Below are 27,984 nucleotides of genomic sequence, written 5' to 3' on the forward strand. Positions count from 1 at the left end.
CTCCACCTGATGGGCATCTACTCAGCTTCTAGTTTCTCGCCACTTTTAAAAGTTTTGTCACAGACATTTTTGCATGTGAGTCCCTTTCCTTCCTTTAAGATCTCTTTGGGATATAAGCCCAGGAGAAACACTGTTGGATCAAAGAATATCCACATTTTGATAATCATTTGAGTATAGTTTCAAATTGCTCTCCAGAATGGTTGGTTCAGTTCAAACGTACTAACAATGTATTAGTATCCCAGTTTTCCCACATCTCCTTCAACATTCATGATTATCTTTTCCTGTCTTCTTAGCCAATCTGAGAGGTGTATAGTGATACTTCAGAGTTACCTTAATTTCTATTTCTCTGATCAGTAGTGATTTAGAGCATCTTTTCATATAACCAGAAATAGTTTCAATTTCTTTATCTGAAATTGTCTTTTATATCCTTGACCATTTATCAATTGGAAAATGTTTGAATTCTTATAAATTTTAGTTAATTCTCTATATATTTTAGAAAAAAGGCTTTTTATCAGAACCCTTGAATGTAAAAATGTCTTCCCAGTTTATTTCTTCCCTTCTAATCTTGTCTTTTTTTTTTTTTTTTTGTACAAAACCTTTTTAATTTAATATAATCCAAATCATCTATTTTGTGTTCATTAAGGAACTCCAATTCTTCTTTGGTCAAAAAATCCTTTCTTCTCCACTATCCTTTTTTTCTTCTGATTTGCTTATAATATCACTCTTTATGGCAGCTTTTGTAATAGAAACTGGTAGACCATGTTTCCTCAGCTTTTTCAATCTTTCTCATCACTCTTCCAGCAGATCCTGAACACTACCCTTAGAAAATCTTGGTTCTGATAGGTAAAGTTGCCTTGCCTGGAACTAGGACTCCATGTCTTAGTTTTCTAGACATTTCCAAACTATGTTGCCAGTGTTCCCCTCTTTCTATGTCTCCTTTGCATGTCATCTTCCTTCCATAACAATCTTCAGGAGATTTTCCTGGAAGGAAAAATCTGTCTTGCTTACTTGCATTTGTATCCACAGCAGACATCAATATCTGGCATGTAGTAATCACTTCATTGTGATTAATTTGTTAACTAATTGTTAATTTTTATAGTAGAGATTTTTCTTCATATAGTTGAACTAAAGAGATTGACTAAAACTATGAGATCTTTCAAACTTCTAATTTCTGTGATTCTGTGATGTTAACTAACAAATTAACTATGAGAAGTACCTACAAGAATTTAAATTTTCACAGCTTTAAAGAACGAATTATTTATTAAATTTGGACTGTTGTGTAGTGATACTGAATGGATTATAAGGTTTAGTACTTCTTGCCAAAATGTAAATATTTCAGGGAAAAGCTGTGAGCTAAACTTAGTTTCAATACTCAAGAAACAGGTTAGTCAGGTGCTGAAGAATATCACATAAAAAATTGTCCCTGTAAGAAATAAAATTGTCTCAGTAACACATATAGACCACTACTACAAAGAGAGAATATGATTTTCATGGAGATCATATCAATGATTATATTGATAAAATAACATCAAATAACTATGATCAAATAGATTATAGCAATATGAGGTACCCCAAAACTTTTAGTACACTTTTAAGCTCTAAAAGCTTAAAACTGCACTGATACTTTGTATCACCACATAACATGTATATGTATATATTGCTTTATGTATACATATGTGTAAGCATATGTGCACATATTAGAAATATAAAAATATAAGTACATGTTCCAAAATATTCACAAATGACATGAAATAACATTATGTGAGGGGTATAATGTTGAATTTACTGGTAAGATGTGGGTTAAAATTCCATGATTGCTATTAGCTATGTGATACTGAATAAATAACAATGTCTCTATTCCTCCAGAAATGTCCTAGGAATTTATTACTAAGTCATCTCTCTGGTGAAGAGAAAGCAATGTAATGATATGTTTATGAACAGATATATTTTCTTCTTTGGGAAAGGAGAGGTGGTGGTACTGGAAGTGGATTATTCATGCTTCAAATCTGTTATTGTTCATCATTTATTTAACATGCAAATTAGTAATCATACAATTTTCCTGTCTTAGCAATACTTTCCCATCTTTGTTTTATTTGACTACTAAGGGTCCAAACTTTATTGGTGAGTCCAACTTGGATTCTGTTTGTGATGAACTTAAGAAATAAGTTAACAAGATATAGACACTGTGGTTACTGTGCTGTCTTTGAGGGCTGAAGACCCAGATTCCATCTCAGACCTGCCAGTAGTTGACCACATGACATGGGGAAGCATTTTTCCCTTTTGAAAAGTACAGCACCTGTTAAACATGGGAGTTGGCCTTGGGTTTTAAAACTTTTTTGGTTTCAAGACCCTTTTGATCTCTTAGAAATTATTGAAGAATCTATCAAAACTTTTATTTATGTGAATTGCAATCTACTGATATTTGCCATATTAGAAGTTAAAATATCTTAGTATTATTATGGAAATAATTTGTATTTTTTAGATTCTCTAAAAGAATGTCAGGAATTCCCAGGACTATATTTTAAGAACTAGTGATCTAAAAGATCTCCAAGGTCTCTAACACCTCTAAATAGAGTTTGCCTTGGGTTTAGGGTATACTTTTAAGATGGGAACTCTTTAAAGAGCAAAAGTCCATAGGCATAGATGTGACAAGAAATATCCATTTTAGCAATTTGTATTTATGCAAGTTTTGAAAGTATGCAAAAACACTATGCTTACAACAGTCCTTGACCAGTAGAGTATAATTATAATTTTCTCTACTTCACAAGTCAGTGAATTGAATCACAGAGATTAACAGATTTAACCAAGACCACAAAAATGGTAATCCTCAAAGTGAGGAATAAAACCCCATCTTCCTGCCTCCAAGAACCTCATCTCCACAAAATATCACTATGTTCCTCATTTAAGAATAAATTCAAGCTTTATGTAAGAGAGATTTTAGAGGCAAATCATGTACTACATTAGATTAAATGTACTGTCAGCCATCGGTACTCCTATCAAGAAGAAATTGTAAGACTATATAGAAATTAACATAAAGTCAGATAGTGAACAAGCATTTTTAAAGCACCATCTATATACTTGGCATATGCTAAGTGTGCTTGGGGGATACAAAAGAAAATTCAAAGTAGATCCTGCCTTCAAGGAGCTCTCATGTTCTAATGGAAGATAAAAGAAGTAAATAATTACATCCTTTTAAGACTAAATTTATGTGTGTGTATATAAATGTAATATATGTATATAATAAATACATACATATGTGTAATGTATATATATATATATATATATAGGTATGTATATATACATGTCTGTGCATACATATATATGTCTATCTTTATACATACATGTGTGTGTAAATTTTTATTGAGGGGGCAAATGGAGTGATTTGCCCAAGATTGCACAGCTATTAAGTGTTAAATGTCTGAGGCCAAATTTGAACTCAGGTCCTCCTGACTTTAGGATCGGAGCTCTATCCACTGCTCCATCTAGATGCCCCCATCACAAATAATTTAGACAGGAAGTATTATTATCTCCATTTTTACAGATAAGAAAACTGAATTGAATCCTTGTCCAAACTCACAAAGTTAAGAAGTGTCTGAGGCAGGATTCAAACTATCTGAATTACGAGATGCTTTAGAATAGTTTCCATATTTTCAAACAGATCTGGAATGGAAAAAAAATAATATTGTCACATTATCTTGTCACTACTCATTGAGTAATATTTTCTCACCACAAAGATCACCTTGTCTTTGAAAGTCATCTTACAAGCACAGTGACTAAATTTTACCAACAAAGGAGTTGGGTGGTCAGCTTATCTCTTATCTTAAATAAACTCCCCAAAAGGACACTTACAGAGCTGTTATGAAAAAAAAATATTTTGAACCTAGGACTCTTGTCCTAGTATGTAGTAGAGGTGAAATTTTCACCTTAGCTTGCTAGAGCAACATCCTCCATGCCATTTTTAAAATGTCTCTATTCTGTTTTTTCTTCTCTTTGAAAATTATATTCATTTTTTTTCCTGCATTGGGAAATTTGAACTCTGTTCTTGGTTCCATAGTTTTCATAACTTTCATGCTGCCACACTCATCTCATCATACTACCTTCTAGAACCTCTCCGTGTATTTTCTTTCTTTTTTCTCCTACTATTAGAATAAAAGTACTCTAAACACAGGCTTTCTTGTATTTGCATCCCCTATTTTATCATTATACTTTACATAGGTCTCAATAAGTTTTCTTTCTCTGTCTCCATCAGTATCTAACTTGAAAATATGAATTCTTCAAATGAACTCTAACTTCCAAATAAAAAAATTGGACTAAAATTACAAAGGAATTTTTTTATTTTTTTTTAATTTTCAGAGATAATAATAATGATGATGATGATTAATTTTCATTTATATTCAATCTCATGAATATTTCTTAAGCACTTATTACATGAATACTGTGCTAGGAGTTAGGGGATATACTCAGATTAGTTCAGAGTTGTTTCTGTTCTCTTGATGTTTGTAACTGGGGTATGGAATGGTTTATGACATAAACCCATATAAACAAAATTGCAAAGGAGAAATTGATAGGTCCGTAAAGAGTTCCATAAGATAGGTCCATAAATGAAGATCTTTGAAAGTGCAAAGACAGAAATAGTGTATTTTCTTCCCCATATTATATCTAGCTGGCCCCATACCCAGCTATGTTCTCTTTTATCTCAGTCATTTTCTGACCTGTTGTTCTGCTATCTTTTCCCACTCCACACCCCATCTACTTCTTGTTCAGATAACAGTAATCAAACCAACACTAGAATTGCTTCTAGAAAAGACATGCCAATTTACTTCCCTATTATTTCACTAAATGTTCCCATGGTTTCCCAGACCAAAAAGAAAACCTTCCCTGGCCACCACTCCCTTATGAGTTGTCTCCTGCTATTAGAATAGAAGCAAGTTATCCACAAGTTTACAGAGAGATGATCCTCTTAGCTTACACACATACACACACACACAGACAGACACACACAGAGGTAGATAGAAACATCTATGTGTATACATACATATATATATATATATATATATATATATATATATATATATATATATATATATATATATATATATATATATATATATGAATTATTTTTGGACATGGCCACTAAGCAGATTTGTTTCTTTTTCCTATGATAATTTGCTCCCCTTATCTTTTATTTAAAAATGGTGTAGATTATGTAAGGGAGGATTGAGAAGGTCAGTTAACAATAGTGAAGCCAAAAAAAAAAAAAGTATTATTATTATTATTTTCTTTTAAATGCACAGAAAAAACAACAAAATTAGATTTAGAAAGAGAACAGGTAGGATAATTTTGGAAGTAAAATGAAATTTATTTAATACTTTTTTTAAGGAAAAAAGAAGCATTATGAAATTGAAAGACTCACAGTTAAGTATACAATTATTTGTTTTGCTGTAAATATGTAAATACTTTCTCATCTCCTTTTTTGGAAGGGAGATATTTAAGTCCAAATTTTTTTTTAATTAAAAATCCTGTGCATATTATCTATCTTACTTTGCTTATTGCATATCTAGACCTCAACACAATGACTAGCATACAAAAAATTCTTTTAAATGTTTTTTATTTATTAATTTCAAACTAAAAAAAGGAAAAGGGAAGACCTCATAGTTGTGGTGGTGTTTATATTGGATCTTAATTGATATCAGTTGAGAAGGAAAGATGAGTTACTGAAGGCATAGAGATAGATTTGAGAAAATCATATACACAGGAAAGTATGGAATTTGAGCAAGAAGATTATGTACATTCTTATCTGTCTGGAAGGTAGGGAATACACAATTTGAATAGTAGGCTGGAACCAGATGACAAGGTCTAGATTGCCAAGCTGAAGAATTTGAACTTTATTAACTAGGTAAAAGACAGCTAAAAGTATGGATGCAGAAGAGCCTCATGGCCAGCACATTTTCTAACCATAGCTATCTCTTGGGGTTCTTCCTGTCTGGGTATTCTTTTCTATGCCTTGTACTACTTCACTAAGTTTCCTATTGGCTTCCTATTGCCTATAGAATAAAAATTAAAATCTTTATTTTGTATTTAAAGCCCTTCATGCCCTCCTCTATATCTATCTTTCCAGTTTTCTTACACCTTACTCTCCAATACATATTCTGCTCTTTGATCCATCCAGTGATACTAGCCTCCTAGTTATTCCATAAATAGGAAGCTTTATTTCTCAACTTCAGGAATTTTCTCTTTCTAGATCCTTTCCTTCTCTGTTTTGACTATTGACTTCTTTAGCTTCTTTTAAATCTCAATTAAATTCTCACCACAAAAGTTCTCCCAATCCCTCTTCCAACTAGTATTTTCCCTCTTTTAATTATTTCCTATTTATTTTCTCCAAAACTTGTTTGTATACATGTTTTTCCATGTTTACTTCCCCATTAAATTATAAGTTCCATGAGGGCAGGAACTGTTCTTTATCTCTTTTCCTTCTTTAATTAGCAGTACTTGGAACATAGTAAGCATTTATTGATTAACCAATTAATCAATTGAAACAGTCCAGGTCCTTAAGAAGCTTACATTCTAATGATATGAGAGAGAGTCTGTATCATTAATGACATTGTGTAAGACACCATCCTCTGTTCTGCAGTACATCTGTAGATTATCTGAATCAAACTAATTATGTTTATAAACTAACTGCCATTAGCAAATAAGAGTTTTATCTTTTTAACTAAGTCCTTTTGAAATATAAAGAATATGGAGAAAGCTTTCTCTAATCAGTTTTTTCCTCCTTTTTCCACAGTGCTACTGAACACCCTGCTGCTCATTGCCCTTTGGAAAATGTGCTGAACATATTTCCTTATCTGTTTAAAATACATTTCGTTTTGCTCACATTTTGTTCCTGTTCTTTATCAGCCACATAAATGTGCTCACATTGAGTGCCAACAAATTGTGCACTTATGTTATACATATGTGGGCGTTGTAGTACCACTTGCTCAGTATTCTGGACTGCATACAGTGGCATTTTATAAATGCTTGCCAGATTTAATTCATTCATTGCACCTGGATAGATTACCCTAAGAGTATGTCTTTATTTGAGACATTTTGTTATCATCTGCACAGTGGAATAAGATGAATTATTTTCTCATGATTATTATGATTCAAAATCTACCCCTTTTAATAAAACAAAAAGCAAAAACTAGCTCCTAATCCCAGAGCAGTAAACAGTTAAGGCAGGAACCAAATGGCATTGTTTTAAACTCATGAAAAATGTGGCATTGTTATAATCAATATATCATAATTTTATTTTATGAATTTCATATAGCAGAAAAATATTTGGTATACTCTCCTTTTAGCTTCACACTTATAAAATTTCCTGGTTCACTTAAGCATCCAATCTTCAGTAAATGTGTACCCTTTTCAAATTATTTCCTACAGTGTCCATCCTACAGTGTGCATCAATAAATGTCTTTCCCCTTTAGTTTATTTCCTGAAGTGTGTTTCATTGAATGTGTTCCTCCTTTTCAGCAGTTCACCTTGAACCACTGCCAAAGATATATTTCACTGTGCTAGGACTGTTAAAACCCCTAACTAACTTGTTTAATCCTCTGAGCCAGAAACTTCAACAAAATAGTAAGAAGGAATCTGGAGCCACTAGAGTGACATATATTTTCTTGTTCTATCAGAAAAAGAACTTGATAAATACTGATTTTTTTTTCTTTGTTAAGTATGTTGTTCTGGTCTATGATAAACTGTCATATTGTGTATGTGTGTGTGTGTGTGTGTGTGTGTGTGTGTGTATGTATGTGTGTGTTTGTCTTTCAAACTTTTAACTTGATATTCCAAATTCAGAATGAATATATTTATTTTCCTATTTTGTGATTTTCATTTTATGAATGAATATTATTTAGAAACACCTGAAAGAAATCTGGCCACTACATGATGACAATTTTGTCTCTGGTGATTCATAAAACCAAAAATAAATAAATAAATAAACAAACAAACAAATAAATAAATAAGAGAGAGAAAAAATAGATTATAAATCCTATATATCCATTGTCCAGTAGTTGAGAGGGAACACAGTTTGCTAATAACTTAGCAGTTTTTATACCAAACAAAACCATAAATTGTTTTTTTTAGAAGAAAAAAAAATTTTATTAATTTTTATAATTATAACATTTTCTTTGACAGTACATATGCATAGGTAATTTTTTTTTTTACAACATTATCCCTTGTACTCCCTTCTGTTCCAAATTTTTCCCCTCCTTCCTTCTACCCCCTCCCTTAGATGGCCGGCATTCCCATACATATTAAATATCTTATAGTATATCCTAGGTACAATATATATGTGCAGAACCAAATTTTGTTGTTGTTGTTGCAAAGGAAGGATTGTATTTGCAAGGTAAAAATAATCTGGGAAGAGAAACAAAACAAAACAAAACAAAAACAAACAAAAAAAACAATGCTCTCAGTTTACACTCATTTCTCAGTGTTCCTTTTCTGGGTGTAGCTGATTCTGTCCATCATTGATCAATTGGAATTGGATTAGCTCTTCTCTATGTTGAAGATATCCACTTCCATCAGAATACATCCTCATATAGTATCATTGTTGAAGTGTATAATGATCCCCTAGTTCTACTCGTTTCACTCAGCATCAGTTGATGTAAGTCTCTCCAAGCCTCTCTGTATTCATCCTGCTGGTAATTTCTTACAGAACAATAATATTCCATAACATTCATATACCATAATTTACCCAACCATTCTCCAATTGATGGGCATTCATTAATTTTCCAGTTTCTAGCCACTACAAAAAGGGCTGCCACAAACATTTTGGCACATGCAGGTCCCTTTCCCTTCTTTAGTATTTCCTTGGGATATAAGCCCATCAGTAGCACTGCTGGCTCAAAGGCTATGCACATTTTGATAACTTTTTGGGCATAATTTCAGATTGATCTCCAGAATGGTTGGATTCTTTCACAACTCCACCAACAATGCATCAGTGTCCCAGCAAAACCATAAATTGTACTCATATTTAATGTACAATTACCATCGAATAACCAGTGAGATGATATGCAACTGGAGGAACTAAACTTCATTTATATTGACATTCTTACTGTAATTGAAATGAGAGACAACACTAAATTTACATTTGAATGAGTGGGCAGCTCACAGGTTCTCCTTAGAAAAGAGTCTAAAAGATTGGTTTTATCATTTGGATGATGGCAAGAAGAAATACATTTTCATAAGATATTTGAATCTTTTATAATATGCAGTATTATATACAATATAATAATAATTATTACAATAAGGTCAAATAAGTAGCCTTTAATAGTAAAGCTCTGTTTTTGAAGAATTAAGACCTTTGTCCACAATTCATCTCAAGTGCTTACTATTGTTATGTCTTTCAACATGGCACTGAACTTTCGTGGATTTCAGCTTGAAAATGGCATAGTTCAATATTTGATGGACTCTGAAGCTCCTTTCTGCTCTTAGTTTTTGATCCTATGAAAATAGATATCTAAGAATTGATCATTTAATTTTAGAAGTCAATATATTAACTACTATTCATTACAAAAACTGGAAAAAATTAAAATAATTCTACTAATTATTTGGCAAAATCTTCTAATCCAAGTAAATAAATGCCCTGATGTTAGTTACTAAGGTGGTTACTGGGAAGGACAGCAGAAATTATGTTGGAAAATATGATTCTGTTTCAAGAAACGGAATTGGTCAAAAGTTGGCAAACTATCCACAAATGTCATGGTTTTAAGCCCTACATGATTTCTTCAAAGAAAGGCTTTATGACATGGGAGCACCATATAACATCACCAAAAACTAACAATGATAAGTGAAGCTGACTAGTTATTATTGTGGGAATAATTTCAGAATTAGTTATGTGTGCAAACAGATCATTGACTAGTTAGAACAAAGATCAAAATAAATGGCAATTTAGAAGGAACAATAAAAATAATAACAAGAAATAAGATATGATTATACAGTTCTAACTGAAGTTATTAGAGTAGGATTGTTTCCTTTTTGTTTTTGGAATCCCCACTTTCTAACGTAGAATCTATGTACCATTTTAGAAAATCTACCCACTACAAAAAAATAGGAAGTAAAAAAAAAATTAAGATACTAAATGTTACTATTTTTAAGGAGAAATTTAACTGAAGCAGAATAGTTGTAATAATCAAGTTTAAAAACCTTGGAAATTGCCTCAAATCAACAAACTTGATTTCATTGGATAAGTGAAGAAACCCTACAGACAAGGATAAAAATGACTTAGTATATGAGCCCATATTAAAAATATTACAAAGGCCCATGACTAAAGATTATAAAATGTAGATTATAATAAAATTAAAAAGCAGAGTAAATAGTGAAATAAGCCTTCAGAAAACAACATTTATATAACAATTTCCCATTGTAAAATTATCTTATTTAAATTATACGAACTTTAGAAGATGGGTGGCAAGAGAGATTTTATCTCATTTTAGAGGGGAGAAAACTAAAACTCAGGGAAATGATTTGATTTGCCCATGATAACACAGTTAGCAAGTAGAAGAGCCAGGATTGAAATTCAAGTTCCTCCTGATTTTAGGTCCAATGCTTTTTCTGGTATATTACATCCAGAGCATTGCTGAATTCTCTCCTAACAATGCTTCTTTGGGATTCTGTGAATAGTTAGTTAATACTTATTTTAAGCAAGTAAAGCTGATTTAGGTTGTGTTAATCACTGCTAAAGTCTGTTACCTTTCATAATGATCCTGATTCTGTGCTGCCTGAGGCCTTTCATAGTAGATATTTAAGCATTTAGAGGCATTAAAATTATGTCATTGGGAATGGGGGATAGAAAGCTATACATTTGTGTGCTTTATTAAGAGCCGAACCTCTGCTGTTTAAAGGGTGCCCTGTGTACCTCCATTGTGTTTGGAAGCAGGTGGGAGTCCCTTTTATCCTTGTCAATCCAAGTCTGGACAGGTCTAGTCAAATTCAGCTCGTTTTTACCATCGTGGTTGGTAGTAAATTGAGCACTTAGGGAGGCCCATTAAACACTTCAGGACATTAGGGTGCCATTTGGTATATCACGGCTGCAGTACATTAAACTCTATTCTCAGGATTCCTTTATGGCTTTGTGCAAAGGAGAAACAGGTGGCAGAAAGAAACTGAGTGGCCTTTTTTGGAATAGTCCAAGTATATGTCTATAACAGGGCCATGACTAGAGAGATTTGTGACGTGGTTCCTCCATTTGAATGCAGTAACTCACATAGATTCCCAGCAGAGGCCCAGCTAATATACTTATTAGACCCCAGGGGGGAATCTCCAGAATGGTAAACAAAAGTTTTTCATCACATGCCTTAAGCAAAGGGGAGAATCCAACAAATTATTGGGTGACTCTAGAACTATAACTATATTTCTATTAGAGAGGAATGGCAGAATAAGGAAGCAGAGGAGAAGGAAGCTGCATAAAATATAACCTTGGGCATGATCATAATTGATGATATAAAACAACCAGTACAGACATTCAGTCAGGGGAGTGGGAGTTAAAACCTCAAGGATGCCTAAGACTGAGACACAAATACTAAGAGAAGGAAATATTCCCAGACACTCTAAGAGATCTGATGGTGAAGACCAACCTGGAGAGCAGATGTACTAGTGATGGGACTGCACAACATAGAAAGCAGATTATCTAGTTGCTTCTTATTTAAGGTAATGAGAATTAATAACAAGGTATTATCCTCATTGTTTTTACCTGTTAAAAGAGTATAACTGCTGTTAGTACTCCCTAGATTTAAGTCTCCTGCTGTAAAGCGCCACATTCCCTAATGACATATTTGGGTAAATTTGGAAATTAATTTTAAATATTGATTTTTAAAAAATTAACATTACCTTCATTCCCAAAGATATTCCCTCTTTTACCTAGAGGATTACCCTTTATAACGAAGAATAAGGAGGAGAAGAAAGAAACCAAAATTCAGTAAAACTAACCAACATATCAAAAAAATCTGACAGTATATGAAATGTCCTGCACTCATATACTACCACCTGTGCAAAGCAGAAAGCAAGATATATTTTCACACTTCTTTCAGAACCACGTTCAGGATCATTATAATAATTCAGTACCAAGTTTTTTGTTGGTGCTATTATTGTTTGTTCTGTTTTCTTTTCCATTTATATCATTGTGTTTATTTTTTTTTGTTCTTCCTTACTTCACTCTGCACCATATATGAAAATTTATTTTGTTTTCCATTCTTTTCTCAATTCTCTTTATTCATTATTTCCTAAAAGTTATTACATTTATAATAATAATAATGATAACTAGGATTTAGCTAACACTTACAAGTTTACAAAGCACTTTACATGTGATTTTCACAACCACTTTGTAAAGTTTGTTCTTTTATTATCTCAAGTCTAAAGATGAAACTGAAGTTGAGAAAGTTTCAGGGAATTTTCAGGGTCATTCACCAAGTAGGTATCAAAATGAAGTTTTAAACTTAGATCAAGTCCAGTGCTCAGGTAACAAAATTTGTTTAGCTGCTCCCCAATTGGCGATCATTTACTTTGTTTTCTATTATCTACTACTAAATAAAACATGCTGCTATAAATATTTGGGTACATAGGGGCCATTTATTTTTGTCTTAGTTTTCCTTGTAGTATTCTCTTAGCAGTGAGATGCCTGTCTCAAAAACTATGAAACTTTTAAGCATTTCCCTACCTCTCTGAACACTGAATCATCATTGTCTGCCTTTACAAAGTTGAGACATTCTCCATTTGACTTTTCCAGTTTGGGGGTCAACTTTTTACACTGGGCATTATTCCCTTTTTTCAATATTCTATCTTTCATTATCTAATTGCATTTGTGTAGCTCCCCTAAACTGAACACATCAGGTTCTTAAGAGTTGCTTATAGGCATTTAAAGTTTTGATATTGATTTTCTCTTACACTGCTTGGTGAGTACCAGATTTTGAATCAAGAGAACCATGTTCAACCCTAGGCTCTACCATTTATTGGTTTCTAAAAGCCATCAAATACTCTTCTCTTTAGTTTCCTCATCTTTTCATGGAGATAGCAATCTCAAAACAAAGGGAAATTTTTAAAGTTTTTCAGCAGATCATAGTGAAAAGGACATAGCAATAAAAGTTAAGAAAATGTGTATTCAAATATTGCCTGTGACACTTCATAGCTAATAAAAGAAACCAAGTCCCATGGAACCTTTAAGAAGTTTTTTCAATCTCCCTGGATCTTATTTATTTATTTTTGCTGGAGCAATTGGCATTAAGTGACTTGCCCAGGGCCATACAGATAGGACTTGTTAAGTGTCTGAGATCAAATTTGAACTCAGGTCCTTCTCACTTCAGGGCTGGTACTCTATCCACTGGGCCACCTAGCTACCCCTGGATCTTATTTTCTTTACTTGTAAAATGTAGATAATGATACAAACCTCAAAGATACAAGAAGGTAACATATAGTGAGACAAGGTATTTTGCAAACCTTAAATTTTGATAGTGATGTCTGCTATATTATTAAATGTTTAAGAAGTGTTACCTCTTTTTTTTTTTTAATAATAATAGTGACAAAGAACCTTAATGCAATGAATAGCCAGGCTTAGAGTAAGGAATGCCAAAGTTCAATTTCTTGTCCAAAAAAGGTTATTTGGCCATGTAGAACTTAAAGAACCTCTTATCATGATGATGATAATAATAATAAAAATAGGAACCACTCTATAGAATTTTAATACAATGTTATTTTTAAAAGTCCTTTCTTTTCATTTCATATAAAATCAATTTTTAGGGTATATATGATAATGGAATTCACTCCAACTTAATTTACAAATTTTAAATATTTGAAATGCAAGGGTATTGTGTATCCAAGGAGTCAATGAATTTGCATCCTAAGGTGAGGATGGGAGGACTGCATAATTTAGAATTGAAAAAACCGAGAAAAATAGAGAAGCAAAGTCAAAGAAGCAACAGCTGGTTTGTATATAGTGGGAAGTGTTGGAGTTTCCAGAGGTAGGGCCTTGGGTGCTTAGTCAAGATTACAAAATTCAAATATAATCTTTTCTTTTTATAAAGAAACTAGATGATCATACATTAAGCCATTTGTCATATCATCAGTATGAATGCACAAATTTTGAAGAGTTCTTTACTTGTGCTCCGATATATAGGCAACATAGTAAATAATAGAAATGGGCATGAAGTTAGGAAGACTCCTATTCCTGATTTCAAATTTGTCCTCAGACACTTATTAGCAGTATGAACCTAGCTAAATCACTTAACCCTGTTTACCTCAGTTTCTTTATCTGTAAAATGAACTGGAGAAGGAAACTGCAAACCACTCCAATATCTTTGTCAAAAACAAACAAAAACTCCAAATTAGGTCAGAAACTAATTAACCAAAAACAACTTACTTTCATTATGGTGTTTGAGCCTTACAGCAATCCTGTGATGCATAAATTGAAGATATTATTGTTCCTATTTTCTGGATGAGAACATTGAGGCTTAAAGGAATTAAATGAATCACATACAGTCACTTAGCCAGAAAGTATCAGGAGCAGGTCAGTAGAGTGCCATTTGGTATGTTGCATTAAATTTAAACACTATTTTCCTGATACCAAATCCACTATTGCATGCACTATGCCACACTACCTTTATTTATTTCATTTTCAATTTATGGAATATAACAAGTATATAAATGAAATTGAAAAAGGTGTAGACTATCTTCAAGATGTTTTCAAGTTTTCACATTTTTGTAACATGTCAATTTATTATTTGGGGGGGGGCATTCTTTTCAAGTTTTAGTTCAAAATTCTCTCTCCTTCCAACTCCTTCCTAAATTGCCAAAAATGCAAATAACAGTATTTCAATTATTAAATGGTCAAAGATTATGAACGGACAATTTTTAGAAGAAAAAGTTAAAACCATCTATAGTCATAAAAATGTTCTAAATCACTGTTGATTAGATAAGTGCAAATTAGAACAATTCTGAGGTATCACTTCACACCTTTCAGGTGACAGGAAAAAAATCATGATAAATGTTGAAGGGAATGTGGGAAAACTGAGACACTAATGAATTCCTGGAGGAGTTATATACTGATCCAACTACTCAGGAGAACAATTAGGAACTATGTCCAAAAAAAAGGGGGGGGGGCTTATCAAACTGCATACCTTGTGATGTAGCAAAGTCTCTACTGGGTCTATATCCAAAAGAATCATCAAAGAGGGAAGAGGACCCACATATGTAAAACTGTAGCAGCTCGTTTTGTGGTGTCAAAGAACTGGAAGCTGAGTCTATATCCATCAATTAGGGAATAACTAAATAAGTAATGATATGTGAAAATAATGAGATATTATGATTCTATGAAAAATAACTAACAAACTAGTTTTAGAAAGGCCTAGAAAGATTTACATGAAGTGATGCTGAGTGAAGTAAACAGAATCAGGAAGACATTGTACACAGCAACAGTAGAATTGTGCTATGATCCATTATGATAGATTTGGTTCTTCTCAATGGTTTAAGTGATCTGAGGCAATCTCAATTTAAACTTTGAATAGAAAATTCCAGCCTCATACAGAGACCTATGGAGACTGAAGGTAGATCAATACATATTATGTTCACCTTTTTTTCTTTTGAATTTTTTCTCGTGGTTTTTCTTTTTTATTCAGATTTTTTCTTTCCTAATGTGATTCATATGGAAATATATAAAAATAATTACATGTATAACCAAAACTAATTGTTTCTACATGTAACTGGGGAAAGTAAAAAAAAAAATGGAATATTGTATCACTTATACAAGTTCCATATTAGCTGTATTTCATTAAAATTTCAGAAAAAATCAAGAAGAAAAAGAAATTAAAATAATTATACTTTAATTTACACTGAACTCATCAATTCTCTCTTTGGAGGTGGATAACATTTTTGTATCAACATGAATTTTTTGGAATTAACTTGGATTTTTGCATTGATCAGAATAGCCATATCTTTCACAATTAATCATCATTACAACATTGCTGTCATTTTCACAGTGTTTTCAAGGTCCATGTTTTCTTTGTCAAGATAAAAAGAAGATGACAAGAAATGTATTTGAAATTATTTGATTCCCTTCCTTTTCTAATCCAATCTGCCTTCTCTTCTCACCCCTAAATACATTGGACCAAAAAGCTGAAAGTTATCTATTTTACAGTCTTCCAAATTAAAATCTTGAGACAAGGAAAACAAAATGGCACACACATCATTATTCTGACAAAATTCTGCTTCAGAATTATTCACAGGCACCATCTCTCAAGGGCTTCACTTTCATAATTCTGACTGAAAGAGATTTTTGGTATCATAGTACTCCAGATCTAAATTGAATTTCAAAACTAATATCTCCCAATCAGAATAATGGCAGGTACTGTTGAACAATTTGAAAGCAATGGTCCACCCTCTCTAGTATCACCAAGATAAATGCAAATAAATCCCAAAGCAATTGAAATTGCTCAGCTGTCATTAGAGTATATTAATCTGCAACCTAAATTATTTTTATGTAATAGGAATGTCTTGTATGTGAATGGAAACCATCCATTAGTGATATATTATTCAAATATTCTTTTTAATAAAAATGCTAATGGACATGTAAAATATGTATATAAATTAAAATGATCATAAATTAGGATTAATATATTAAATGAATTATAATCCCATACTCATTATTAAGATAAAATAACATTTCAATATTTTTTAATAAATTGAATACAATAAAAGAAAATTTAAGATTACATAAATATTTGTTATAATCTGATGATTGAGTTTAAGGGGGGATTTAAAATAAACTTTATTGGAATATATCTGGTTTTACTTTATTATTTAGATAACTCTTTCTTCTTATTCATTGAAATCCTAAACAAAATTTTAAATGACAAATCAGGAAAAAAGCCTGTTTGGAGTAAAAACAAAACAAAACAAAAAGGACCCTGAGGGAAGATTGTATTTTGAATTTCTAGATGCTCCCATACATTATTATTTTTTTTTTTCTTGTTCAGAATGCCAGGAAAAGAAAATTTTAGTTTTAAGAACTGGATGAGTAACTGGACTGAACTCTTTATATGTGTATTTGAGCAATGGTTTCAATTACTAACATAGTTTATGGAGACAACTTTTTATTACAACACCCAGTGGAATTTTAGGCTGTGGCCTTTCTTCTTTCCCAAACAGTGGCAATTGAAAGTGATCATAAAAAAGCCCAACCTGGCAAATGTCAGATCAAAGGCAATAATGTGAGAATCTGTGATCTGGTTAAGTAGGGATGTTAATCAACTATTTGAATAGAATGATAACTCCTCAAAAGATATAATTAAAGGGAAACATTTAAAAATATATATATATATATATGTTATACCAACTGCTTTTTTAAATAAGTAGGCTCATTAGGTACTGATGATTACAATCCATTTTGATTAGTATGCATACAAATGCATCATCTTTTTGTGCATGTAAACTGAAATAGGGATTACTGGAACAGAGATTAAAGTACAAAAATGATAACTGAAGAAATACATGATTAAGTTGCTACAGAGCAAAGCTAGATGCTGCTTCCTCACTTACAAAATACTAATTTGTTATTTTAGCTCCACACCGACTTGGATCCTGGAAGCAAAAAAATCAAGTACATTCTATCGGGAGATGGAGCTGGGACTATCTTTCAGATCAATGACATAACAGGAGATATTCATGCTATAAAAAGACTTGACCGTGAGGAAAAGGCTGAATACACTCTAACAGCTCAAGCAGTCGATTGGGATACAAACAAACCTCTGGAGCCTCCTTCTGAATTCATTATTAAAGTTCAAGACATCAATGACAATGCACCAGAGTTTCTTAATGGACCATATCATGCTACTGTTCCAGAGATGTCCATTTTGGGTATGTATGCATGAAAGTATAAAGAGCTATTAAAAGTCACCCATTAAAAAAGCTTCTTCCATCAGTGAGAGTTTGTTGATGAATAAAAGATATTTATGACTGTCTTCTCCCTGATTTGCATTTTCAAATTCCCTTTTTGTAGCCCATTTCAATAGCTTTAGTTCCCCAATAATAGAAGTTGAATAACAGTTTTATTAAAATATCTTTCCTGACACAACTATACTTCAAATAAGTTGAATTTATATTCTATTCATGCTGGTGTAGTTAGAGTATTGTTACTGAGGCGGATTTATCAAGATTTGTTCCAACATGCTAGGCTAATCCTGTTGATATTTGCTTGCTGGATAATTATTTATTTGTGTATATTCACATGCAGATATAGCTCTTACACACACTTGGAGAAAGTCTACATTGAAAGTCATAATCCAAAAACAGGAGATTGAGCTAGAGACTAGACACAGAAAAGGAGATTAGTCAATTAACAGTGACTTTAGGCCAGTGACTAGATAAACTACTTTGTGAGCATCTTACAAATTATTTTAACTAAACTTCAAAATGGTAAGCCAACCTGAGTACAAAGGTCAAATTAAAGAAAAATCCTTTTTAGATATATAACAATAGCATCTATTGATTTCAAAAACCACCCATATTAAAAATATGAGACAACTAAATGTAATATAAAAAATAGCATAATTATAGTACAGCCCATTCATGTGTGGGAAGAAAAGTAATAGTAGGTATTTAATTTGATTTGATTCAATTAATATTTATTATCCGTAAAGTTCCATGTTAATTAAATGAGTTACACACATGAATATGATGCAGCACAATCATTGTTCTCACGGAGGAGTGTGGAAAAGAATACGCGATAAGGGCAAAGGAAATTTATATAATGAATCAAGGATGAGACAAATAACCTCCATCAGTGAATCAAGGAAGTCATAATGGAGGAGGCATAAAGTTGCATGTGGGAGGAAGTAAGGGACTTCAAAAACTAAAGGTAGGTATAGTCATGTAAAAAACAGATGTGAATAAATGAGTATGACTAGAACACAGATACTAAAGCAGACATATATAGTATGTGATAAGAATGAAAAAAAGTTTGTAGCTATGTTATACAAAGTCATAAGTATGATTTATTTAATATTAAAAATAATGTGTTAGAAAATGGAAAGTCCCTGATGATTTTTGAGTCAAAGTGGGACATGGCAAAGTGAGACATTTCAATTTCACCAATCAATTAGGAAGTAATTAGTAAATTATTCATTTTCTATTGCTTTGGCTACTAGTATTCAAGTATTGTGAGTGTGAAGAGAACAGAAATATAAAGCATATTTGTGGAGTCAAAACTTGGGAATATAAAATGATGGCATACGATATTCTAAGGACATAATGGTATCATGTTTGAACTAATTATACTTTTTTCCCCTAAAAGCATATACATATAATTTGTATAAATATATAACATAAATATATGTATATGTGTGTATTTAATGTATTTAATTAGAAAGTTTCCTTTTTGTCTACTTTCATTCTAAATTTGAGGTTAAAATAAAGATATGACATTAGTCCATGAGAGGCATTTTAGAAAAATGCAGCTGGAATGAGGAAACCTGAATAAACTAAAAGGTAGAGCATACACTAGAGCCCTTTGTGACCTTGATTTTTTTTTCTATTGACCCTTCTCTTATATGGACTCAAAGACTGTTCTCTTTAGAAGTTATTTCTAATAGCCTGTGTGGAGCTAGATGTAACTCAGCAGAATAATCTTCACTGGACAGGTATAATGTGCTAATAGCAATAGTTCTGGAAGAAAGACACAAGAAACAGGTGACAATTCATGTGAGATAAGAATCTTCCTTCTCATAAGATTATCACCAGATAGCAGATAGAGATAGGAGGTGAATTACAAATTTGGAAGCATATTTAAGAGGTCAAGATTGTAAAGGTAAAGCTGACAAGTTTGATTGCAAGTTCTAATCCATATGTTTAATAGATATCAAGTAACATCGGGAATATGGAAAATATAGACATGTGTATTTCACTTAATTTTCATTATGTCATGCCTAAAAATTTCCCCAACATTTGGTGCTAGCTGTTATACCCTAGAAGTTCCAAATAAATTTTAACTGTAGACAGCTCCATTTTAATGTCTTGAATTTCCTATCCAGGAAATAATTTCATTCTTGTGAAATATCTAAATCTCAAGCAGCTTTCTTTATCTAATTGAATCTCAGTTTCCTTATAAATCAGATTAGGGTTAGACTAGATAATTCCCTAAAGTCTTTACCATATCCAGATATTTTTGGTTCTTTTTTCTTGTAATAATTTCCTGTTTGCACATAAGAAAGCTTAAGCTTGTGTGTCTGGCAACTGATTTTGAAGGGGGAAGAAAAGAATAGGTACCGACAACAAAATTAAAATACAAGCTAGGAAAGAAAACATTGTTGAAAGAAAGGAGGACATAATAGTGGCAGCTGGGATGGTGATCCCATATGATTTGAAACCTGGCAAGAGTCTTAGAGATCATATAGTACACTTCTATTGCTGTTGTTATTGTTGTTGTAACAGATGAGGAAACCATGAAAATTTAAGTGACTCATTCAAAGTTACATTGATAGCAGATGGCAAAGCCAGGAGGTAAAGTCAAAACTTTAGATACTAAATACAATTTACCACCTTACCACAAACTGAAGCTTCAGGAATTAATGGTAGCTCTTAATGTATTGTTCAGATTCTCATGATTGAAGTTCATGTTGGTTAAAGAGTATTTTATTTTCTATTTTGAAGCATAAATCATAAATCTTTGTGTAAAACTGTTTTTTAAATAACATAATTATAAACTCAGAGCCAACTAATGTTGGTTCCATCCATTGAATATGTTTAATAAAAATACATGGAAAAAGAAAAACCTATGTGAATTTTAAGACACTTGCATGCTCAGAAAAGGAGTTTGAAAACAAAAGAAATAAAATTTTTATATGACAGCTGCATCATCTAATTAGATTACTTCTTTGTATTTTCTTTTATTTGTTGTATGTCCAGAGTCACACAATTATGGAGTATTTGAAGCTGGATTTGAATTCAGGTCTTCCTGATACAAGGATTGTTGTTCTATCCTAGATAATTTTTTTGATATGATAATTGGGATTAAATGAGGTCAAGGTCAAGCAGCTAATAAATGCCAAGTGTCTGAGGCTGTATTTGAACTCAGGTCTTCCTGACTCCAAGTCTGGTGTTCTATTCATTCTGCCACTTTGCTGCTCCTTAACACTAATAACTTCTTCATATAAATAAAAGAATTAATAAGTTATATAAACAACATTTTTTTTGGTTATTGTTACATTGCCTCTGATGGAGTTTTCTTGGCAGAAAATGGGTTGGGTTGTGATTTCTTTTTTCAGTTCATTTTACAGACAAGGAAACTGAGACAAAGAGCATTAAGATCTTCCTAAAGTCGCATGGTTTGTTAGTGTCAGAGGCCAAAATTGAATTTGAGACTTTTTGACTCCATTCCTAGTGCTTTATCCACCATGCCACCCAGCTGCCTTGCAACAATTTTACCTAAATTCTTTCTTCCTTTTTGTGATCCCTCTACTATAATGGATTCTGAGTGTTCTTTTTATTTTCCAGAAATATTCCATTCATATAATCCCTGATTGAATACACAAACTAAACAAATAAGCAAGTAAACAGAAATATCATTCAGACATGTTTAATTTTAGAGAAACTTAATCTGGGAATAAGAATGTTTTTCAGGTTTTCTCTAAAGACTTGTGTTCAAACATTTGTACAACCACATCTGTTATCTATTCATGATAATGTGGATTAAATACATTTACTACTTTACTAATGAATATAAATTATTTCTTTAGTTTCCCATGAAGGTGAATATGATGATGTCAGCAGCTATCATGTTTTCTTCCTTGTTTCTACTCTTCTCTTCTTTTTCTTCTTCTCTTTCATTCTTCTCAGTTCTATATCTTCTCTTCATCTTTGCTTTTTGTTTTTTCATCTTCCCTTCTCCTTCAGAAATGCCACTTTGTATACATATTAGCCCTAGAGATTGACATATATATGTATATATACATATTTTATTACATAAAAATTAGAAATAATTATATCTTAAAATTGCCAATATTAAATTGAAATATATTTGATGACCAACAATTGTTTGCCATTTATAAGCTTTCAGAACAAAATATATACCTATATGTGCCTAAATGGCAGCTGAACTGTTTTAGAAATATATTAAAAATTTTAGCATCACAATTTTCATGAAAGAAAGTTATAGCAGTATCACTTACTGAAATACCATACCTTAGTACAGTAAAATTATTTATTCTGTGCAGATTTATTTGCATTTAATTTTGGAGCAAGAGTGATAGTGCAAGCACAGCTGGGTTTCCTTTCCAATTGTATTTCCCCCAGATTTGTTATCTACTAGTTACTCCAAATGAAATTATTCTTTGTATCTTAGGTTCCAATGTCAGTGTCTTTCAGCAAAAAATAAAATTTAAGTTGTTAATCATTTTTAAATTATATAATCACAAAGATAAAATATAAATCTTGTTTCAGATGTTTGTTTTGTTTTGTTTTTCCTAGTTATTAAGAAGGAAATCAAACCTAGCTAACCAACCCAGGAAAAAAAAAAAAAAAAAAAAAAAAAAACACTGCCCAATCCATAACAACACAAAAGAGATTAAAAAGTGATTTGGCTAAATAAAAGTTGATGTTTAATGTTTGCTTCCTTACTTTCTCATCTCTTCTCATTATCTTGTGAGGTTCTTGAGGTCAGAGACATTGTCCTATTTTCTTATTGAGGTAGTGTAGTGTAAGGGACAAAGACTAGTCTTTTATACAGGAAACCTAATTTGAACTTTAGCTCCCATACCAACTATGTGAATAAATGGATGAAAGAATGGTTAGATGAAAAATCATTTATTAAACACTTACCTAGTTTTAATCACATGCTAAGTACAAGAGACACAAATACAAAACAAAGCAAGACTTTTCCTTATTCTGGACTTTTCTAATCTGCCATATGGGGGAAAGGATAACTTCTCCAAGTTCTTAGAAGGTAGTATCTCAAAACCTGAATTACCATTTTATATTCCAGAGCCATCTATCTGGCTTTACTTTCAATGACCTTGGAGGAAACACACATACACACACACAAAAGAGAACAAAACAAACCAAACAAATAAAAAACAACTTTGATAGGTCTGTGATCATATCAGTGTGGGAACTTCCTTTCATAGTGCAGTCCATCCATAAATCCATCACTCAAACACTATGTAATGCCAATCTGAAAGTGGTAATGTATTGCATGGTCCTTGTTGGAGTTATTATTTAAGCTGCATCTGAAATGTCAATGTGTAGAGAGATGGAACTCTGCAAATGTATATTTGAATCAAGGACAGTAGGATGCTTATTATTAAGCACCTACTTAGTGTGATTGATGGGGTAATGGTTCTCTAGTTAAACATATACTTAATGTGATATAATGATAGAATCACTCTGTTAGCATATACTTAGTGTGATATGGTGATGTAATGGCTATAGTTGGCACATGCTCAGTTGCTGTAGTGATGTAATCTTACTGAGATATTTAAGGGTTGAGAAGACTGAGAACTGGGAGACTCAGACACAGAGGAGACATGGAAGAGTCTCAGATACAGACACAAGAGAATATTCCATACTCCAGTCCAGACTTCATTTTTGACCAACTTTCTGGTGGCTCTCCTGCCTTCATCACTTCTCCACCCCAAGGCCTGTCCAGATATCCTCCAGAAAACTAGTCCGGACATTACATCAATGTTACAGAATACTCCCAAAAAGGAAACTCTATTTAATAATGCAGATCAACACCACTATATACTCTTAGTGAGTTCACTCAGGCACTAGAAGACTAGCTGCCACAATGCATCAAAGGTACAACTGGAGGTGATAAATTCTTGACTCAGTTCTCAGTCTATGATATTTTTCTACTTGATGTTGTTATGATTCTTGTTTTTATTATTTTGGTTGTATCACCCACATTCTTCTACAAATTCTCCACAGAAGTAAATGTTCCTTCCCTCTAAATCTTTTGGTTTTGTGGGGTTTCTAGTGAAGCATGGGAGTTGTCCATCGGTTATCCCTTGCTCTTAAAAGAAAAATATAATTGATGTTTTTATGAAATCTGTCATGCTATTCCTATAAAATTATTTGTTGGAAATATGTTGCAGACTTCTCACATCCCTAAAAGTCACTTTCCTGATTTAATCTTTGGTTGATACTTAACTACTTCTGTGTAGAATGTCTTTGTGCATAGCTCGTAGACATTCAGCATAACCAGAAAAAAAAATGTCAGTTTAGTAACATGCAACTTCATTTTAGGGGAAAATCTGGGATCATTAAAATCACTTCACAGTTACACAAAGGCACTCTAGTTATCTTCCTACTGTTCAAATTTGGGTCCAGGATTATTATCCACATGTAGGGTCTCTCCAACAGACATGTACTAATGAAGCAACTCTATGGGTTGTCCTCCAGCTCAATAGGCATTCTTCATCCACTTGGGTTTTTCTAGGGTAATAATTAAGCTGAATTTTCTTTGAGAAATTACATATCTCATTTAGGAGACTTAACAATGCTTTGGAGATTGACAAAATTAGTGTGGTATTGCTAGATACCATTGAGAGCAAATCTATTTTCTATTTGGATTTTGCTCTAACCAGAAAGAATCTTTGGAAGAGACAAATTCCACTGGCAAACCTAGGAGTCACACATTATAACTTAACAAATGCTTATGAAATTGAATTCAGTTGATCAACCTCTGAGTCCTCACATAAATAGGTATAAAACCATTGTTCTAATAACTATATAAGTTTCAGTAATTCATTTCTTCTGGTTGGATCACAGAAAGGCTATTTTAGTTATTGCCAAGGAAAAATTCTTGGTTGATGCTTAGTTTTAATATGCTTTTGTTATTAATAAAAAATCATCAGTATTTAATTTGATTTAGTCTTAAACTTTGGGATTTCCAATGCCACCATGAAAAACCTGAAATACTGAATAAATTTGGTTGGTGATTCCATCTTCATTTAAAATAGAGTTTCTTAAGCTGGCATATGTGGGCTACCAAGTTATCTAATGATAAAATTTTGGAATTCTATAAGCTTGAATGAGAAAATAAGCTTTATTTTCACCAGCTTCTAAGTAAAATTTAGCATTTCCTTCAATTATTTATTTTAGATAAAATTTTATTTATTTTAATTTTAAGAGTTAAAAACTAAAAGCAACTCTTTAATATGCATTACAGTAAAACAGGCAAAAAAGGGGCAGAAACAGAAAGATAGAGATAAAGGCAGACAGATGGAGAGTCACAGAAAGAGATGCATACAAAGGCATAAATAATTAATCCATTTGGTGAGAGGACAGAATCACCTCATGGATAAAATAGTAGAAGGAATATTAGGTCTTACCTACTTATACTGATCAAGGAAGAATTTCTATTCGGTCCTATCCATCTCATTTACTCTTATCTACTCCTCTTTTTTGAAATATCATTGCTTTCTCTTACTGTACAAGGTGTTTTCTAATTCATTTAACATGTAAGAGAAAAAAAATTATTTGTGCCATGACTCCAGTAGTAGTATAAAGATGTAGCCACAGAATTAAAAACATGTAGATTAAAATTTTACCTCTAATATGTTCTGGCTGTGTGTCTAAGGTCAAGAAAATTACTCTATTGGTGACCCAATGAAGAGAAGTATGAGAAGATGGCAGTGTGGTGGGAGACAAATTCCTCCCAAAATATCTCATCCAAGTTGTAAAATGTATTAGATTAACATGACAAAGAAAATCAACTGTAAACTCCTCTGTTCAGTGCAAGACCAAAAAAAAAAAAAATCCCTTAAAAATCAGAATCTTACAAAAGCCTGAAGATCATACCAGAATAGATGGAAGACACAGTGCAATGCAATCTCATCTTAATGTAAGCTGGCCCTAAACCCAAACAGAAAAAAAAAAAATGGCTATAAGTATTGTTCAGAACAAGAAAGTCCTTAAGATTGTAGTCAGAAACAGAACCAGATCAGCAAAAGAGTCAGTCTGAGCCTAAAATACAAGTGGAGACAAGTCCAAATAATTCTCTCAGGAGGCAGAACTTGCTATTAAGCAATACTGTCTAGAAGTAGAGGAAGAAAGTTTGACCCAACCACAGAAACTGAAACTGAGGATAGGAGTAAACAGAAGAATAGAAAAACATTATGAAGAAGGACTTTTGAATAAGAGATAACAAGTGATAAACTAAAAAGAAGAAAGAAATTAATAGTATGTCATGTAACTAGAACCCAATACAACAGAAATCTGTAGCTTCAAAGAGTTTGAGTAACTGGTAGAAATAAAATAAGAAATATAAATGGAATAGCTAGGGATAAAAGAATGGTAAATAGAATGAAATACCTTGAAAATTACAAGAACAGATACTCCATATCAAGATCTCTATCTATATATTCATATCCCTATTTTATAATTCACCTGATATTTTAGTCAAATGATGTTATTTCTACCCTAGTTAGCTCTATCTTTGTTATTATATATTTCAAGGAATCTTTAAAATTGTTATGTGGATGGAACACATTTTTATATGCATTTATTCATGAGCATATATATGTACTTATTGTCATATGCATATGTATATACAATGCATATATGCACAGTGGAATCTTGTATTTTATACAAATTCCAGTTAATTTTGTTATTATCAAGATGTGATTTATTATGGAGTGTAATGTTCTGTTGTCTCCAGAGACTGCCAATTGCTCTCTGGGAGATCTGCTGTGTCAACTCAAATCTCTTGGACAGATTCTTCTTCCTGTAGAGAGCCCTTGTCTCCAGACAGCTGCCATTAACTCTGGTCCAGAGTAAAGAGTCTTCTTCCTCTGGAGAGCCGCCTCAAGTATGGCCCAGACAAGAGACTCTCCATCTCTCGAGTGCAGCCCTCTTTTATCCTCCCAGAGAATGGGAGTGGGGTAACCCAAGGGCTTCTGGGAAAAATTACTTCAACCAATGAACTTGCTCCTCCTAAGCATACAAGCTTCTCCCAGGAGTTCAAAGGGGTTAAATTCCCAGTAAAGGCTGGAACTGGAGAATTGTTAAGTACCAACTTAGCACTTAGTAAGAACCTAATATCTCATTATCTCATTAGCACCTCATGTGCATCTGAGGAACAAATGTTAGAAGCATGTCTACAAAAGACCATGGAAACACTAAAGTACTACAAACTGCATATAGCTACAGAAAAAATTCAAAGACATGCTCCTTTTCAATATTTAGGATATGAAGTATATCCTAAGACACTCACAGTACAAAAGCTTTCTTTAAGAACAGAGAAGTTGAATACCTTAAATGATTTCCAAAAATTAATAGGAAATATCCAATGGATGTGTCCAGTGTTAGGCCTAACTACCAATCAGCTGCAACCTCTATATGACATTTTAAGGGAAGACAGTGCTTTAAATTCACCACGCCAGCTTACAAAAGAAGCACAAGAGGCTTTGTGAGAAGTTGAACTGGCTTTATCCAATGTGGTTGAAAGACTCACTCAAAAGCCCTTGGAAATATCAGTTTTTGCTACAAAAGAGGCACCCACAGCAGTCCTTCATCAAGGAGACAGAGTGATTGAGTGGGTGAACCTCCCAGCACAACCAGAACAAAGCCTTACACCTTACCCAGTGCTTGTGGCTAGAATTTTATTAAAGGCTATTAAGAGAGTAATACAATTATCTGGAATAAGTCCTGAAAAAAATATACACATTCTATACTAATGCACAAATTAATGTATGCTGTGAGACCATCCCAGAATGGCAAATTTTATTGGCCACCGCTCCAAATTTTGCACATGGATCTCCATTAAAGATAACCTGGCTACTACATAATTGGTGATGGATTTTTGAAGAAAAGGTTTCTAAGGTTCCTCTTAAAGGACCAACAATCTTTACAGATGCTTCCAAAGAAAATATTTGTGCTGTATACTTTCATGATTTAACCATAAAGAGAGTAGTTAGAACTCCTTTTCAGTGCACTCAACAGAACATTACAATGGAGCCCTACTTG

General features: G+C 32.6%; 1 protein-coding gene across 5 annotated transcripts in view; it reads left to right on the top strand.

Moving 5' to 3' along the window:
* Positions 1 to 27,984, top strand: part of CDH8 (cadherin 8) — a 523,303-nt gene that overhangs the window by 140,811 nt on the left and 354,508 nt on the right. For all 5 annotated transcript variants that reach the window (XR_012485894.1, XM_074286561.1, XM_074286563.1 and 2 more), the window contains exon 3: positions 17,586 to 17,880. Coding sequence is in view for 4 of the 5 variants with exons in the window: in XM_074286561.1 (XP_074142662.1) it covers positions 17,586 to 17,880 (295 nt within the window). In the remaining variant the exon portion in view is untranslated. The remainder of the gene's footprint in view (positions 1 to 17,585; positions 17,881 to 27,984) is intronic.

Source organism: Sminthopsis crassicaudata, chromosome 2 (assembly GCF_048593235.1).
Source record: "Sminthopsis crassicaudata isolate SCR6 chromosome 2, ASM4859323v1, whole genome shotgun sequence".
Classification (NCBI taxonomy): Eukaryota; Metazoa; Chordata; class Mammalia; order Dasyuromorphia; family Dasyuridae; genus Sminthopsis; species Sminthopsis crassicaudata.